This window comes from Cinclus cinclus, chromosome 24 (genome assembly GCF_963662255.1).
Source record: "Cinclus cinclus chromosome 24, bCinCin1.1, whole genome shotgun sequence".
NCBI lineage: Eukaryota > Metazoa > Chordata > Aves > Passeriformes > Cinclidae > Cinclus > Cinclus cinclus.
The window spans coordinates 6,700,005-6,715,737 of record NC_085069.1 but is presented as its reverse complement, the minus strand read 5'-3'; the positions used below and the strand labels follow the sequence as shown (position 1 = coordinate 6,715,737).

Below are 15,733 nucleotides of genomic sequence, written 5' to 3'. Positions count from 1 at the left end.
ACCAATTCCCTCCCAAGCAGCGGAGCAGCTCCAGCCCTGCGCTGACCCCCTGTCGGATGGCTACCTCACCACTCTCGGGGTGTTTCATCGTCTTTTTGAGCCTGAATTTTGGGGTTCTTTTTTGTTTTTAGCTTCGTTCGGAGCTTTTTCAGCCGTGCCAGGACTTTCCTGCCAGGTTCAGAGCAAAGGTGCTAATTCCCCCCTCATATCCCCCACTCTCTTCTCTCTTTGGTTGTTCAGTTGTTCTCTTATTTTGATTTTCCTTTGGAGGTTTCTTTCCCTCAGGATTTTTATCCTGGGTTTTGGGTTTGTTTTTTTTTTTAATTATTATTTTTAAGTATTCTGTTTAATTTTGGCCCCGGAACACCCAAGCCCGGGACCACCTGGTGCTACAACCTCCAAAGAGCTCTCAGCTTGCTCTGGTTTAATTCCCCTCTAGTTTATGGTTGATTTGCCTCCTTTTATTTTATTTTTTTTTGTTTTGTTTTGTTTTTTGTTTTTGCTGCTCAGCTCCACTCGGGAATTTTCCAAAGGTGCTATTTCCTCCCTTCCCTCACCCCCAAATCCCGCAAAGCAAGAGGCACAAAATTCCAAGGAGGAAGGGGAATAAATAGATTTTCCAGGTTGAGCAGGTGGAACCTCAGCTCTGCTCCCATCTTCCAGCAGCTTTTTCTCCATCCATCCATCCATCCATCCATCCATCCATCCATCCATCCATCCATCCATCCTTCCCTCCCTCCCTGCATCCTCCCCGGGCATGGAGGGGCACGAACCCACTCCCTTTTCCAGGCCCAGCTCCCGGTGGATGCTCCGGCTTTTCCTGGGCTTTGTACCTAGTTTGTATAATGTATTATATTAATTAATTAATAATTTTAAAGTGGTTTTGGGGTTTTCTTCTTTTCTCTATTTTTTTTTTTTAGAAATGGATTTTTTTTTTTCCTGACTGCTGAAATAAAGGCATGTGAAATGATCCAACCAACCTCGGGCTGCTCTGTGCTGTTCTCGGGGGTCTTGGGGGTGGGTGGAGGGGTCCTGGGTGAGCGATTTTGGGAATTCCTGGTCCCCGATCCGTCTCTCATCCTGGTCGATCCCACTCTGTTCCAGGCGAGTTCTGTGCTCTGCTCCCTGCCCGTCCTCCTCCTCTCCTCCTCCTCCTCCTCCTCCTCTCCCCATCCCAGCACAAGGAGGGGGAGGAAGGAATGGTGGTCCCACCCCCCGTGGGGGAAGCTGGGATGGGCTGGGGAGAGCAGAGAACCCCCAAAAGGAGGGGCCTGGGGGGGGGGGGGGTGGGGGTTGTGTCCCCAAGTGGGGAGGGGGCTCCAGGGCAGCCTGGAGATATTGGGGGTAGGGGGGCTCAGCTCAGGGTGACCCCCAAAAAGACAGCGTTGGGGAGTGGGGTGGGCACAAAGAGACGCCCCCAAAAATGGGGGGCAGAGGGGCGAGGGGCTGCTCAATGCTGGCTGTGCCCCCTCTGTGCCCCCTCCCCACGGCGAGGGGAGCAGGCGGGGACCCCCCCCCAGCCCCAGCCCCGGGGCCGAGCCCCCGGTGCCGCCCCTGTCCCGCTCCATCAATGGCCGCCCTTGTTCTGCGGGGCCCCCGCGCTTTCCGGGGGCCGGGGGGGCTCTCAAAGAGCCTCTTTCTTCCGAGGGGCTGGGCCGGGGGCACCCCGGGGGAGGGGAGGGGTCCTGGGGGTGCCGGGGGAGGGGGGGGGAACCGGCTCTGAACGGGAGCTGCGGGGGGATCCGGCCGGACACACGGACAGCCAGGTGAGCCGGGGCGGTTTTGGGGGGCTATGGGAGTGTGTCCCCCTCTTTGTCACCATCCCGCCTCCCTGTCCCCCCCACAGGGCTGGGGGAGACGGGGGGGGGGGGGGTCACTGGGAGCCATCCCAGTCTTTACGGGTTTTGATGAGGGGCTCGTGGCTGAGCACCCCCAAATATTTATTCCAATATCCATTTAAATAAAGCAGAAAAGCCTCGTTCCGCCACTAAAGACTCGATTTATTCACCAAAACTCACCCTAAAGCGGGGACACCCCAAATCCTCCGGGCAGAACTCCTTCTCCCGCTGCCGGGGTTTGATCTCCCCCCAAAATCCACCCGGACACCGCTGTCCCCCCTCAGTGCGGGAGCAGCGGGGCTCGGGCCCCGTCGCGGAGGTTGCCCATGGGGTCGCTGCGCTGGCCCGTGCGGACATTGAACATGGGCAGCGTGGAGAGCGGCCGGGGCACGTCCCGGCTCGTGGCCATGAGCCGCAGCTCGCGCGAGTCCCCGTGGATGGAGCTGTGATGGAGCAGCTGGAGGCTGCGGGGGCAACGGCGGGTGGGAGGGGGGGGCTGGGCCAGCACCCCCTTAGGGACCCCGTGTCGGGGTTCCTATATCCCGGTGTTTTGGTTCATAACCCGATATTGGGGTTTGTATCCCGATATTTGGACTCCTGTCCCGTTGTTCTGATATTTGGGTTCCTATCCCGATATTTGGGGTTCCTATTCTGATATTTGGGTTCCTATCCCGATATTTGGGGTTCCTATTCTGATATTTGGGTTCCTATCCCGTTATTTGGGCTCCTATTCCGATATTTGGGTCCCTATTCCGTTATTTGGGTTCCTATTCTGATATTTGGGGTCCCTATTCCGTTATTTGGGTTCCTATCCCATTATTTGGGTCCCTATTCTGATATTTGGGGTCCCTATTCCGTTATTTGGGTTCCTATCCCATTATTTGGGTCCCTATTCTGATATTTGGGTTCCTATTCCGATATTTGGGATTGCTATTCCAATATTTGGGGTTGCTATTCTGATATTTGCATTCCTATTATGATATTGGGCTTTCTATTCTGATATTTGGGTTCCTATTCTGATATTCGGGTTCCTATTCCGTTATTTGGGTTCCTATTCCGATATTTGAGTTCCTATTCCGATATTTGGGTTCCTATCCCATCACTGGGGTCAGCACAGCCATCCTTATGGCTTGCATCCCAAAATTGGGATTTTCACCCCAAAATCTGGGTCTGCACTCCGTCACTGGGGCCTGCTCCCCATTATTGGGGTCTGCCCGTCCATCACAATGATCTTCCCACTCTTTATTGGGATCTGGCCCCTAAAGTGAGGGCTGAACCCCATCCCTGGAATCTGTGTGTGGTTTCTGGGGCCTGCCCCTCATTTGTGGGGTCTCCCCCTCCCCGCCCAGGTGTCCCCTCAAAGGCTGTCACAGAAGTGAAGCAGCTCCTTGTGCCCCACCCCCGTGTCTGAGGTGGGTTTTGGGGTGCACTGAGGGGTGGGGAGGGCAGGAGAGAGCTCGAGGGACCTCTTCGGGGTGGGGAACCCAAAAGAGCTGAGTGCTCCCAGTCCCCTTTTCCTGCCCATCCCTGTCCCCACGCTTGGCCATATCAAAGCCTCCCAAAGCAGCCCCCCCAAAGCACCCCCAGCACCCCCAGATCTCAGCCAGGACTTACTCAGACGTCTGCAAGTCCCGTTTTTCCCTACAAATCAGAAGAAAAAGGGAGGAAAAAAACCCAATAATTCCGGTGAGAAGGGCTCTCAGCACCCCCAGGGGTCACAAGGGACACCCGGGCCGGGGTCCCCGTGCCCTGCCAGAATGGGGGACCCCCCCCCCCCCCCTTCCCCAACTCACACTCCCTCCCTGCGGCAGCACATGAGGTGTCCCAGGAGCAGGCAGAGCAGCGCGGCCACCGCCAGCGGCACCAGCAGGGTCACCAGGAACGAGGGGAGGAACTCCCGGGCCACAACCGGGGTCGGGGGCTCGAAATCGCCCCCCTCCCCCAGAACCCCCGGCCCCCACACCGGCCCCGGCGTGGTGGGGCTGGGCCAGACCTGCAGCTGCAGGGGAGGGGGCGTTAGGAGGGGCTGGGGGGGCTCTGGGGGGTTCTGGGGAGGTTTTGGGGACTCTGGGGTGTTCTGGGGGCTTTTGAGGGGCTGGGGGGGGTGGTTCTGGGGAAGTTCTGGATGGTTCTGGGGGGTCTCACCAGGGTGAGGTTGCACCAGCGGATCGAGAAGTCGGGGGCGAAGGTGTCGTAGCAGGAGGCGAGCGGGCGCTGGCCCCGGTGACAGCGGGAGCGGCTCAGAGGGGACACGGCCGAGGCCAGGCAGGGAGAGAAGGGGCTGTGGGAGCCCACCTGGACATAAACCCTGCAGGTGACCCCAAAACCACCAAGGTGAGGAGACCCCACATGTTCACCCCCCCGCCCCTCACGTCAGGGGTCAGAGGTGACCCCAAATCCACCGCGGGGAGGCTGAGGATGTCCCCTGGAGCACCCCCAGCCCTCCGTACCCCTCCCTGCGGCCCTCGATGGGCAGCGGGACGCGGCCACCGCGGTCCAGGGCTGAGGTGACGTTGATGACGTGCAGGTCCCCGCGCCCCCAGACCCCGGCCGAGGCCTGCAGGAACATCTCCCGCGCCGCCTCGGGCAGCAGCTCCTCCACGTTCCTGTTCCCCACCAGGAACTCGGCCTGGAATGGCGCGTCCCCACCTGCAGGGACAGGTGATGCCCATGGGGACACCCCTTGGCACATCCCGGGAGGTTTGGGGGTGCCCGGGGCTCACCTGGCGCGGGGGTGACGCTGACGAGGAGGCGCTGGGACACGGTGGCGAAGGTGTGACGGTTGTAGGCCAACACCTGAGGGGACACAGGGGACACCTGGGGTGGGCTACCCCTGCCCCTGGGTCACCTCGGACGCCGCGGGGGGGGCCGTACCTGGATGCTGTGGGTGCCCAGCTCGGGGGCCAGCGGGCAACCGTACAGGAAGCCGGGCTGGCCCGGGTCCCGCTGGATGAAGCGCAGCCACCGGGGCAGGTCCGGGTGGTCCCACAGGTGGGCACGGAAGGTCACGGGGGCTGCGGGGACACGGGGCGAGTGGGGACGGACACCACCGGCTGTGCCACCCCCCCCCCCACCCCGGGGAGCTCGGCCCCATCCAGCTGGTCCCACAAGGGACTTGGGATCGTCCCTAGGGGTGTTGCTCCCCGTTTTGAGCTGTGACCCCAAACTGAGGGGACCCTACATGGAGGGACCCCCCAAGGCTGTGGGGCGGGGCTGGGGGAGCCCCAGGTCGGTGGAGGGTGGAGGGGGGAGATGGATGGACAGACGGACAGCCCAGCTGGGGCGATCCTGGTGGGGACCATTGGCTAGTGCCCCTCCTTTTGCCATCCCCAGCCCCCCATCCTGGCCCTCACCATCATCATCCTCGCTCCCAGAGAAGGCCTCTAGGAACAGCTCCCGCTCCAGCTCGTGGACGAAGACGGCTCCGGTCTCGGCGGAGACGCGGAGGTCGGGGAGGACGCGGTGCTCGGGGACAGTGGCCCGGGCCACCCCCAGGACCAGGGCTGTGGCCACACACAGGGCTGGAGCCAGGACTGGGATCACGGCCCCTCCCTGCCTCAGTTTCCCCAGTGCACAGAGAGCCCAGGACGAGCCCCAGGTGCCCACAGAGCCAGGGACAGGAAGGTGTCCCCGCAGCGCCAGCTGTCCCCAGGCAGGGCGGGAGGAGGTTTGGGAGGGGACGGGGACAGGACAGGAATGGGGACAGGGATCAGGGCAGAGGACAAGCATGGGATGGGGATAAGCACAGGGTGCGCCCAGCAGGTTCCCTCGCCCTGGCTGTCACACAGAATTCCCACTCATTGTCCCCCAGCCTGTCCCAGGGTGGCACCCGGTGGCTTTTTTTAGCTCTGTCACGTCCCAGCCCCGTTCCCCCCGTCCTCCCCCAAGTGCACCCGCTGTGCACCCCCCAACCTCCCCAAGTCTGGGGTCCCCTCTCCCCTCCCTTCTGGGGTACCCCCAGGCCCGGCCGTGTCCCCCGAGGGGTGACAGGGCTGTCACTCGCCTGCCAGCGCCCAGAGCCGGAGCGGCTCGGGGCCCTCCATGTTCCGAGAACGGGAACGGGAACGGGGCCAGCGCTGATTGACGGGGCCAGCGGGGCCGGGGGGGCCCTCGGGGGGGGTCCCACAGGGGACACCCCTCGGCCGCCACCTCCTGTCACCAAGGCACGGAGCTCCGGAGCCGCCTGAGGTGTCCCCAGGGAGGGCTCATCCCAGCGCCCCTACTCAGGGCTAGCGGGGTGGCAGTGGGGGGGACACTTGGGGACACTCGGGGACAGCCGAAGTCCCCCCGGCCTGGCCAGCAGCGAGACAGGAACACGCGTGTGGCACAGCCAGGCGGTGACACGAGCAGAGAGCGCTGGGACAGAGCGGGGTGACAGCGACTGGGGGGGGGGGGGGGGGGGGGGGGGGGGGAAATGGCAGCGGCGGAAGGGGAGGGGAGGGGTCGTGGGGGGCCGCCCCCCCATGTCGCGTCACTCCTCGTCACGCACAAAGGGCCGGAGATGCCTCGGGTGACGCGGGGAGGGGACAACCGCACATCTGCAGGGTCCTGCTGCCCCCATTGGGGATCACGGTGTCCCCTGTGTCCTCCCCACCACCTCCGCACAGCAGGGACCCCCAACACGGTCACAGGGGTCGGGGCTGCCCCCCTCGCCCCCAGGTGCCCAGTGGGAAGATAAAAAAAACCAAAAAATAACCCCCCAAAATATCCCCCGTCCGCGCAGGGGTGGGGGGGGGCTGCACTGCACCCCCCCAGTCCGGGCCCCTGTCACAGTGTCACCTCCCGCCACCACCGAGCGGCACTGTCAGGGAAGTGCCGCAGCCCCAGCAGGGATTTGGGGGGGGCAGGAAGGAAATCGGGGTCCTGGGGGGACACCACGGGACTGGGGGGGTTTGGGTGTGGGCGGGGGGCGGCCCCCGGGGAGGGGGAGCGGGGAACATGTGGGTAAAACTGGGGGGACACGGGGACAGGAGCATGGGGGGAACACGGGAACAGACCCGGAAGGGGCACAGGGACAGGAGCGGGGGACGTGGGGACAAACTGGGGGGGACAAGGGGAGAACGCGGGGGGATGTGCTTACAAACTTTGGGGGGGGGGGGATATGGGGACAGGATGGGGGGACACGGGGACAAACTCGGGGGGATATGAGGGAAGGATGGGGATGATGTGGGGGGGATGTAGGGACAGATCTGGGGGGGGTGGGTACAAAACTGTGGGGACACGGGGACAGCTGGGAGAGAGATGGGGACAGAAGTGGGGGAACACACGGGGACAGATCTGGGGAGGGGGACGTGGGGACAGAAGTGGGGTGGGACACGCGGGGACACAAGCTGGGGACACACGGGGGGGGGGGGGTCCCACACTGCACAGCGCGGCTGCCGGGGGTGGGGGGACCCCGCCGCAGGGAGGGGACCCCGGTGCGGGCACGGGGGAGCTCGGGGGTGCGGGGGGGAGTCCCCATGGCCGGGCTGCGGCGGAGGCGGCGGCGCTGAGGCCGAAGGGCGGCTGAGGAAGAGGAAGAGCGAGCGCTGCTCAGACCCAGAGGGCTCTGCGGGCAGCGGGGCGGGCAGAGCGCGGCGGCGGCGGCGGCGGCTCCATCACCGGCGCGCAGAAAGGGGAAGAGGAGGAGGAGGAGGAGGAGGAGGAGGAAGGAAGGCAGGAAGGAAGAAGCGCCGCGGCGGAGGGGCCCCGCGGGATGGCCATGGCCTGACCGAGCCGGGGCAGCGCTGCCCCCCGGCACAGCCCCCCCGGCACAGCCCCCCGCCCATGGCGCGGTAGCGGGCGCGGGGCCCGGGGGCAGCGGCGGCGGCGGCGGCGGTGGCGGCGAGCGATGCGGGCTCCGGGACCATGCTGAGGACCGAGGCCGGCGGGGCCGGGGGGTCCCCCTCGGCCGGGGGAGCGGCGGGGGCCGGCGGGGGGCTGCGCAGCGCGTCCCCGCACCGGAACGCCTACGAGGCCACCATCCAGGCCCTGGCGCCCACAAAGGAGGCCGATGGTGAGGACGGCAAGAAGAGCCGAGGGAAGAAGTATGGCTCCAACGTGCATCGGATCAAGAACATGTTCCTGCAGATGGGGACGGCGCCCGGCCCCGAGGGTTCCTGCGACCTGGCCAAGGCCAAGGAGAAGCCGGTGCGCCTGTCCCTGCCCCGCGCCGGCAGCCTCGGAGACAGCGTGGACCAGGGCAGCCTCCTCAAGCTGGGCACCAGCGTCTCGGAGCGCGTCAGCCGCTTCGACTCCAAGCCCGACAAACCCTTCTCCAAGCTGCAGGAGACCCGCAAGATCTTCGAGAGGAGCCCGCAGGAGAAGGCCACCACCACCAAGCTGCTGCTGCGCAAGGAGCGCGCCGGCTTCCAGGACCGCAAGCTGGACGTGGTGGTGAGGTTCAATGGCAGCACCGAGTCCCTGGACAAGCTGGACGCCGACGCCGTGTCGCCCACCGTGAGCCAGCTCAGCGCCGTGTTCGAGAAGGCCGACCTGAGGAACAACCTGCACAAGGCGCAAGGCAGGGCGACCGCGCCGCTCAACGCCAAGGTGGTGGCCAAGAGGCCCAGGGTCTTCGCGCCTGGCACCGAGGCCGCTCGCCCAGGCGATGGCCACGCTGCCCCGGCCCGCGCCCGGCCGCAGGATGAGGAGAAGGCGGCGGGGAAGAGCGGGCGGCCGGCGGAGAAAGAGGCGGCAGCGCCAAGGGTGCAGGAGGTGTGCAAGATCAAACCCGTGGAGGTGGAGGAGAGTGGAGAAGGCGAGGAGGAGGAAGAGGAGGAGGCGGCCGTGGTGGGTGAAGCGCTGCCCGAGCCTCAGCTGGCCAAAGGGGACGAGGGTCCGACTGCCACAGCCCCCCGGCTGGACGGGGGCTCGGGGGTGGCCGTGGCCGATGAGGGCGTCAAGGGCGAGCGGGCGGAGGAGGGCGATGGCTCCGAGGAGGCCAAGAAGGAGGATTTCTCCGAGGCGGACCTGGTGGACATAAGTGCCTACAGTGGGCTCGGGGAGGACTCGGGGGGCAGCGGGCTGGAGGAGGAGGAGGAGGCCGAAGGGTTGTACGAGCCTGAGTCGGGCTGCGTGGAGATCCCGGGACTGTCTGAGGAAGAGGAGCCCGTCCCCAACCGCAAGATCCAGTTCAGCACGGCCCCCATCCAGGTGAGCCTGGCTGGGCGTGAGGGCGGCTGGGGAGGGAGGGAGGGCAGCCAGGTGAGGGGTACCAGGCTGAGGGGTACCAGGGTGAGGAGTACCCCAAGGTGAGGGATATCCCAGGTGAGGGGTACCACAGGTGAGGGGTACCAGGGTGATGGGCAGCCCAGACTGGAGTGTGTGACCCCCATAAAATGCCTTTGGCAGGCACAGAAAAAGGGACTGGGGGTCTGTGTGCCCATGCCCTTTGCCCCCCATGGGACTGCCTCCCTGTCCCTGTCCCTGTCCCTGTCCCTGTCCCTGTCCCTGTCCCTGTGCTGGGGGAAGCAGGGCCTGGGCCTGGCTAATGAAGCGCCATGCCTGGACCCCCCAGGGCCAGTGTGATGGGGACAGGTGGCACTGGTGACCCGCTGTGATGGGCCAGGCACAGCACCCAGTGCCAACCCCGCGTCGTGCCCAGGCCGGGCCAAAACCTCTCCATATTTTGGGTGGGGATGCCTGAAATAGCCCAGAGTGAGGCACTGGGGGCCGGGGCTGGGCCAGCCTGGGCTCCTCCCAGCCCGGGGGTCCCTGGGGACAAGGTGGCCATGGGGGGGATGTACCCCACCGTGTGCCCAACCCGGTGCCCGGGACGGTTTCGGGAAGTGGAGGCAGAGGAGGAAGGGGAGGAAGAGGAGGAAGGGGAAGTGCCTCAGCAGCGTGGCCGGGTGGGCGGCAGCCCCCTCCCCCCTCCCCCCGCTCCTGCAGGGAATCCTGCGGGGTTTGGGGTCTCCACCCGGGATCTGGGGGGGATAAAGCGTCCGTGCAGCTATTTTGGGGTGTTCCCTCCCGCACGGATCCCCCCGGCCGCAGGAGCAGCGGTTGCTTTGTGCTTGGAGCCGGGTTATTTTTAGAGCCCGGCCTATATTCTGGCTCTGAGTCAGAGCGGGTGGGTGGCCCCACCTGGGACGGGGGACAGGCCAGGGGACACTGGTGGCCCTGAGCTGGGGGCTGAGCGTGGCCTTGGTCCCGGGGGATGCAGCCAACCCTGCCCTGGGGAAGGTGGCCTGGATGTGGATGGGTTTTTGGGGTGCTCTGCTCAGCCCAAAACCTCTCAGCTTGGGGTGGGGTGCACACCCAGGTGTCAGAGCACCCCAGACCCCTCCCCAGGTATGCTGAGCCCCCCAAACACACTGTGGGGGGAGGGAGGTGGGTGACTTTGGGGACCTTCACCCAGGCAAGCACTGGGGGCACATTCCAGCCCTTTCTTCTGGAACCCACTACAGGCCCCCTACACATCCCAAACCCCCCAGGAGTCAGGGACAAGGCGGGGGGGGGGCAGCAGGGGACCCCCACAGCTCCCCGGGGACTTGCTGTGGACAGGGGGACAATGGTCCTGCCCTGTCCTGCTCCTCCCTTTCACCCCTGGGTGCCACACGGGTGGGTCCTGCCCATCCCTGGGTGTCACCGGCCTTTGTCCCCTGACACTCAGCCCTAATACCCTTTGTGGCCAGGCTTTATCCCCGTGTGTTATCCCTAATCCCCCCTGCTCTGAGGGGCCGGGGCCCCTCCAGGGACATCTGCCAGGCCCAGGCAGCCCCTCCCTGACAGCCCCCAGGGAGCAGTGATGGCACCAGCCTGGGGACAACAGCCTGGAGGCACATCCCAGCCCAGCCAGGGAGGGTTTAGGGGTGTCCCAGGGGTTTTGAGGCACCCCATCTTGCTATTTATTCTTCCTTCCTTCCCTTCTTTATCCATCCATCCATCCATCCATCCATCCATCCATCCATCCATCCATCCATCCATCCCCTCCATCCTCCCACACTGTCCAGGCTCTGTCCTCTCTCCCTTTGTCCTTCCCCCACCTCCCCCTTGCCCCATGGCACAATCTGTGACAATTTGGGATTCTCCAGTGTCCCAGAGGGCTCAGTCCCATCCCGGCATTCCTGGGAGGTGCCCGTGGGGTTCCCCCCTGGCTGAGCCCCCCTGTGCCCCCAGGTGTTCAGCACTTACTCCAACGAGGATTACGACCGCCGCAATGAGGACGTGGATCCCATGGCAGCCTCGGCCGAGTACGAGCTGGAGAAGAGGGTGGAGAGGCTCGACCTCTTCCCCGTGGAGCTAGAGAAAGGTGGGTCCTACCCCCCCAAACCACCCCCCAGGAGCTCTGTGGCACCTTGGAGGTGCCACCCTACCGGGACACGGCTCTGTGTCCCCACAGACTCCGAAGGGCTCGGGATCAGCATCATCGGGATGGGCGCGGGGGCCGACATGGGCCTAGAAAAGTTGGGAATCTTCGTCAAGACGGTGACGGAAGGGGGGGCAGCACACCGGGACGGCAGGTACGGCTGGGGGGAGGGGCGTGGCAGTGGCACCGGGAGCTGCCTGGTGCTCCAGGAGTGCCCCGGGGCTGTGACAGTGCTCTTGTCCCCAGGATCCAGGTGAACGACCTGATCGTGGAGGTGGATGGCACCAGCCTGGTGGGGGTCACGCAGAGCTTCGCTGCCTCCGTGCTCAGGAACACCAAGGGCCGTGTCCGGTACGAGCTGGGGGGTGTGGGGAGCCCCCCAAGACCCCCCCGCCCCCCCCAGTCCTCTGGGCATCCCTGCCCCACAGCCTGTCCCCAGAGTGCCCCATCTCCCCACAAAGTGCCCCCCTGGTGCACCTCAAAGTGATCCCAACTCATCCGCAGCCCCCACAAAACCCCCAGAACCTGCTGCTCCCAGGAGAGCTGCAGGGATGTCCCTTGGCTGTGTCCCCTGGCTGTGCCCCATGATGTCCCCTGGGTGTCCCCCAGTGACCCCTGGCTGTGCCCAATGATGTCCCCTGGCTGTGCCCCCGGTGCTGCTGTCCCCCCTGACCCGCGGTGCCCCCCAGGTTCCTGATCGGGCGGGAGAAGCCGGGCGAGCAGAGCGAGGTGGCGCAGCTGATCCAGCAGACGCTGGAGCAGGAGCGGTGGCAGCGCGAGATGATGGAGCAGCGCTACAGCCAGTACACCGAGGATGATGAGGAGGTGAGGGGCTTCTTAGGGGACACGGGGCTGGGGGTGGCACAGCTGGGACCCCCCAGGTGCCAACCCTGCCCTGTGCCCGCCGCAGACCGGGGAATATGCCACGGATGAGGAGGAGGAGATGAGCCCCATGTTCCCCAGCGGGGAGATGGCCATCGAGGTGTTCGAGCTGGCCGAGAACGAGGACACGCTGTCCCCCGTGGAGATGGACCCCGAGAAGCTGGTGCACAAGTTCAAGGAGGTGAGGAGGGGCTGGGGGAGGGCAGGGGGTGCCCGCCTGGGAGGCTGTGCCCACCCTGTGCCCACCCCGTGCCCACCCTGGCTCTCCCACAGCTCCAGATCAAGCACGCCGTGACCGAGGCTGAGATCCAGCAGCTCAAGAGGAAGGTGAGGGGGGGTCCTGGCTGGACCGGGGGTGGGGGACACTCTGACAGCTGCCCTGGCACCCTGAATGTCCTCCAGCTGCCCCACACGGCCATTCCACATCCTGCCATGTCCTGTGCGTCACTTGGCCGTGCCATGTCCTGCCATGTTGTGCCACGTCACTGCCATCCCTTGTCCTCTGGCTGTCCCGTGTCCCATCCCCATCCCTGGCTGTCCCATCTCTGTTCCCTGGCTGTGCCATGTCCCATCCTCATTCCCTGGCTGTCCCACATCCCAACCCTGTCCCCTGGCTGTGCCATACCCCGTGGTGACACTGCTGTCCCCAGCTGCAGAGCCTGGAGCAGGAGAAGGCACGCTGGAGGGCCGAGAAGGCCCAGCTGGAGCAGAGCGTGGAGGAGAACAAGGAGCGCATGGAGAAGCTCGAGGGGTACTGGATGGAGGCACAGAACCTCTGCCAGGCCGTGGACGAGCACCTCAAGGAGACCCAGGCCCAATACCAGACCCTGGAGCGCAAGTACAGCAAGGCCAAGCGGCTCATCAAGGAGTACCAGCAGAAGTGAGGGCAGCTCAAGTGTCCCCTCCTGTCCCCAGGGTGTCCTGTGGGCACCCCTGTCCCCGGGCACAGACTGTGCCACTGGGCTGAGCCATCCCTTGGCCGTGGGTCCATCCCCCTGTCTGTCTCTGTGCCCTCAGTGTGGGACCCTCGGGGTGTCTGACCCCTCTGTGCCACCCTCTGTCCCCGGGCACAGACTGTCCTGTGGGCAGGGACACATTCCCTGAGGTCCCAAATTCTCCCTGGGCACCCTCTGACTCCAGGCATGGATCTTCCCTGGGTATGGGCTCATCCCAGCTCTGTCCTGGGAAGGGAGGGAAGAGAGGGAGGGACCTTCCCCTTGCCTCAGACCCATCCCTGAGGTGCCAAATCCTTCTGGGCACCCTGTGTCCATTGGCAGGGACCCTCCCCTTGGCATGGCCCCACCCTGGGACAGGGGAAGGTGTCCCTGCCCAGGGGTGAGCTCTGAGCTCCCTTCCAAACCCAAACCCTTCCAGGACCCCACCATCCTTCCTGAGCATTCCCAGGCGAAACCCATCCTCTGGGAGACCCCCGGGCACCCAAGCCCAGAGCCCCCAAACCCCGGGGTCCCCCAGGGGTGTCCCCAGGCTGTCAGGACCTGCACCCACCCCTGTGGGTCCCCGCAGGGAGATCGAGTTCCTGAAGAAGGAGACGGCGCAGCGGCGGGTGCTGGAGGAGTCGGAGCTGGCGCACAAGGAGGAGATGGAGAAGCTGCAGGAGAAGGTGGGCACGGGGCGCCGGGATGCGGGATGTCCCTGAGCCCCTGGTGCCCCCCGGCCCGGCCACGCCGCTCCCACCGTGCCAGCGATGGATCCCGGAGCTCTGCGGGGCTCCCTCCGGACTGAGCCGCGCGTCCCACGCCGGATCGTGGGGGATCAGCTCCCACCGGACCCTGCTGCTGCTGCTGCTGCTGGATCTGCTCGGGATCTGCCCCGAGCCTCCTCCCGGCGCTGGGTCCCGCTCTGGATTGCAGCGGATCTGCCCCAGGGTCCTGCCCTGGGGGCTGGCATCCCCAAAGGGAGCGAGAGAATCTGCGCGGGCAGCGGATCCTGGTGGCGCGTGGGATCCGCCGGGATCCCGGTGATCGGTGCCAGGCTCCTGCTGGGATCCCATGCTGGTCATGCTGGATCCCCCAACAGGCCCCACAGATCCTGCACCAGCCCCGCTGTAGGGCCGGGGCCGTGCGAAGCGCAGCGGATCCCGAAGGATCCCACCCAGGGTCGCTGGATCCCAAAGGATCCCCTCTCAGGGGGGTCATGGGGCAGGGGCCGGCCCTGCCCGGCCGGGGGGCACCAGGGCACAGCAGGAAGGTCCCCAAGACTCAGCAGAAACCCCCCCCCAACTCAGACATCTCTATCAGCCCCCAAAATATCCCCTGGCATCCCACAGAGACTCACCCAGCACCTGCCTGCAGCTCCCTCCCCATCCCAAACCCATCCCAGTGCCCCCCGTGTACCCCCCAAGTCACCCCAGTGCCCCCCGTGTGCCCCCCAAGTCACCCCAGTGCCCCCTGTGATCCCCGTGTGCCCCCCCAGCCATCCCTGTGTCATCCCTGTGTCAGCCCTGTGTCACCCATGAACCGGCTGTGTGTCCCCCATGTGTCACCCCAGTCACTCCTGTGCCCCCCGTGTGTCCCCCCCCACCCATCCATGTGCCCCCCGTCCTGCCCCCCTTGTCCCATCCATCCCCCCCAGTCCTGTCCCCATCACTGTGTCCTCCCTCCCCCCGTGTCCCCCTCTGTTCCCATCCATGTCCCCGTGTCCCCATCCCAGTTTACCCCCGTGTCCCCCCCCACCCCGGTGTGTCCCCCCCGGCCCCCCCCGCTGAGACCTGTCCCCTTTGCTGTTTTTCAGATCTCCGAACTGGAGGCCAAGCTGCAGACTTTGAAAAATTCCAACCCGACCTAAACCACCCTCAAACCGCAGCGATTCCGGCCTGGGGGGGGGGGGGGCCCTCTTCCACCCCCATCCCCCCCGCGCCCCCCCTCTCCCGGCCCTGCCCCCTCCCCTGCCCAGCCCCTCCCCAGGGGGAGAGGGTGAGACCCCACCGAGGCCTCCTGGTGCCCCCCACTCCCCGAACGGGGGCACAGACAGTGGGGGGGGGGGGGGGGGGGGCCGGGGGGAACACCCCGCGTTCGTGTCTGTGTCCAGTGTGAGTCTTGTGGTGACGTGATGGACCCGGGGGGGGGCACGGCCCCCCCAGGCCTCCCCCTCCTTTCGACGTGACCCTCCCCACCCCCCGGACACGGCTGGCACCTGGTAGGACTCTTGGGGGAGTGGACACACAGGACAATGTCCCCCCCCACCCCAAATGTGAGCCAGCTGGGGAGCGCAAGGGGGGACACTGGAAGCCCCCCCAGACCCAGTTCCTTCTCTTGGGACTCACTGGAGCATGGCCGGGGGGGCCCGCTGGCCTTTGCCCTCCCCCCAGCCCCACATCGAGGTGACCCCGGGACCATCGCCATGGGGGGGTGGGGACCCCAAGTGTCCCCCCTCCCCCCTCAGTGCCACCATCGCCGGGCAGGGGGGGGTCCCCTGAGCCTTTGCCAACCCCCGCAGGGGATGGGGGGACCCCAGCCCCATTTCCCCTTCCCCCACGGGAATGGGGGGGCTGCCTGTGCCCCCCGGCCCCGCCAACGCCCTCCCCCCTCTCGAACCCGGGGCTTTCGCCTTCCCTGGGCGGGGGGGGGACTCACGGGGGACCCCTCTGGTGTGGGGGCGATGCTCCCACCCCCTCACCTGTAAATATCCCCCCCCCACAATCACAGCATTTCTCTGGGGCTGGGACCCCGTCCCCCCATCTCCGGCCACTCCCAGCCGGCCC

At 65.7% G+C, this 15,733-nt stretch overlaps 2 protein-coding genes across 2 annotated transcripts; one reads left to right on the top strand and one right to left on the bottom strand.

Annotated features, from left to right (window-relative positions):
• Positions 1-2,118: 2,118 nt before the first annotated feature.
• Positions 2,119-5,881, bottom strand: SGCA (sarcoglycan alpha). The gene is made up of 9 exons (XM_062508053.1): positions 5,842-5,881; positions 5,192-5,341; positions 4,713-4,852; positions 4,562-4,634; positions 4,289-4,487; positions 3,984-4,146; positions 3,632-3,837; positions 3,453-3,479; positions 2,119-2,302 (listed from the first exon to the last, which is right to left on the bottom strand). Exons 1-9 carry the CDS (start codon positions 5,879-5,881, stop codon positions 2,119-2,121), a joined length of 1,182 nt encoding a protein of 393 aa, XP_062364037.1.
• A 1,804-nt stretch (positions 5,882-7,685) lies between these two features.
• On the top strand, positions 7,686-14,845 carry PPP1R9B (protein phosphatase 1 regulatory subunit 9B). The gene is made up of 10 exons (XM_062508266.1): positions 7,686-8,972; positions 10,941-11,073; positions 11,164-11,284; positions 11,377-11,481; positions 11,820-11,955; positions 12,041-12,193; positions 12,286-12,339; positions 12,663-12,892; positions 13,537-13,633; positions 14,764-14,845. The coding sequence occupies exons 1-10, from the start codon at positions 7,686-7,688 to the stop codon at positions 14,815-14,817; spliced, it is 2,370 nt and encodes a 789-aa protein (XP_062364250.1). The 3' UTR covers positions 14,818-14,845.
• The last annotated feature ends 888 nt before the right edge of the window (positions 14,846-15,733 follow it).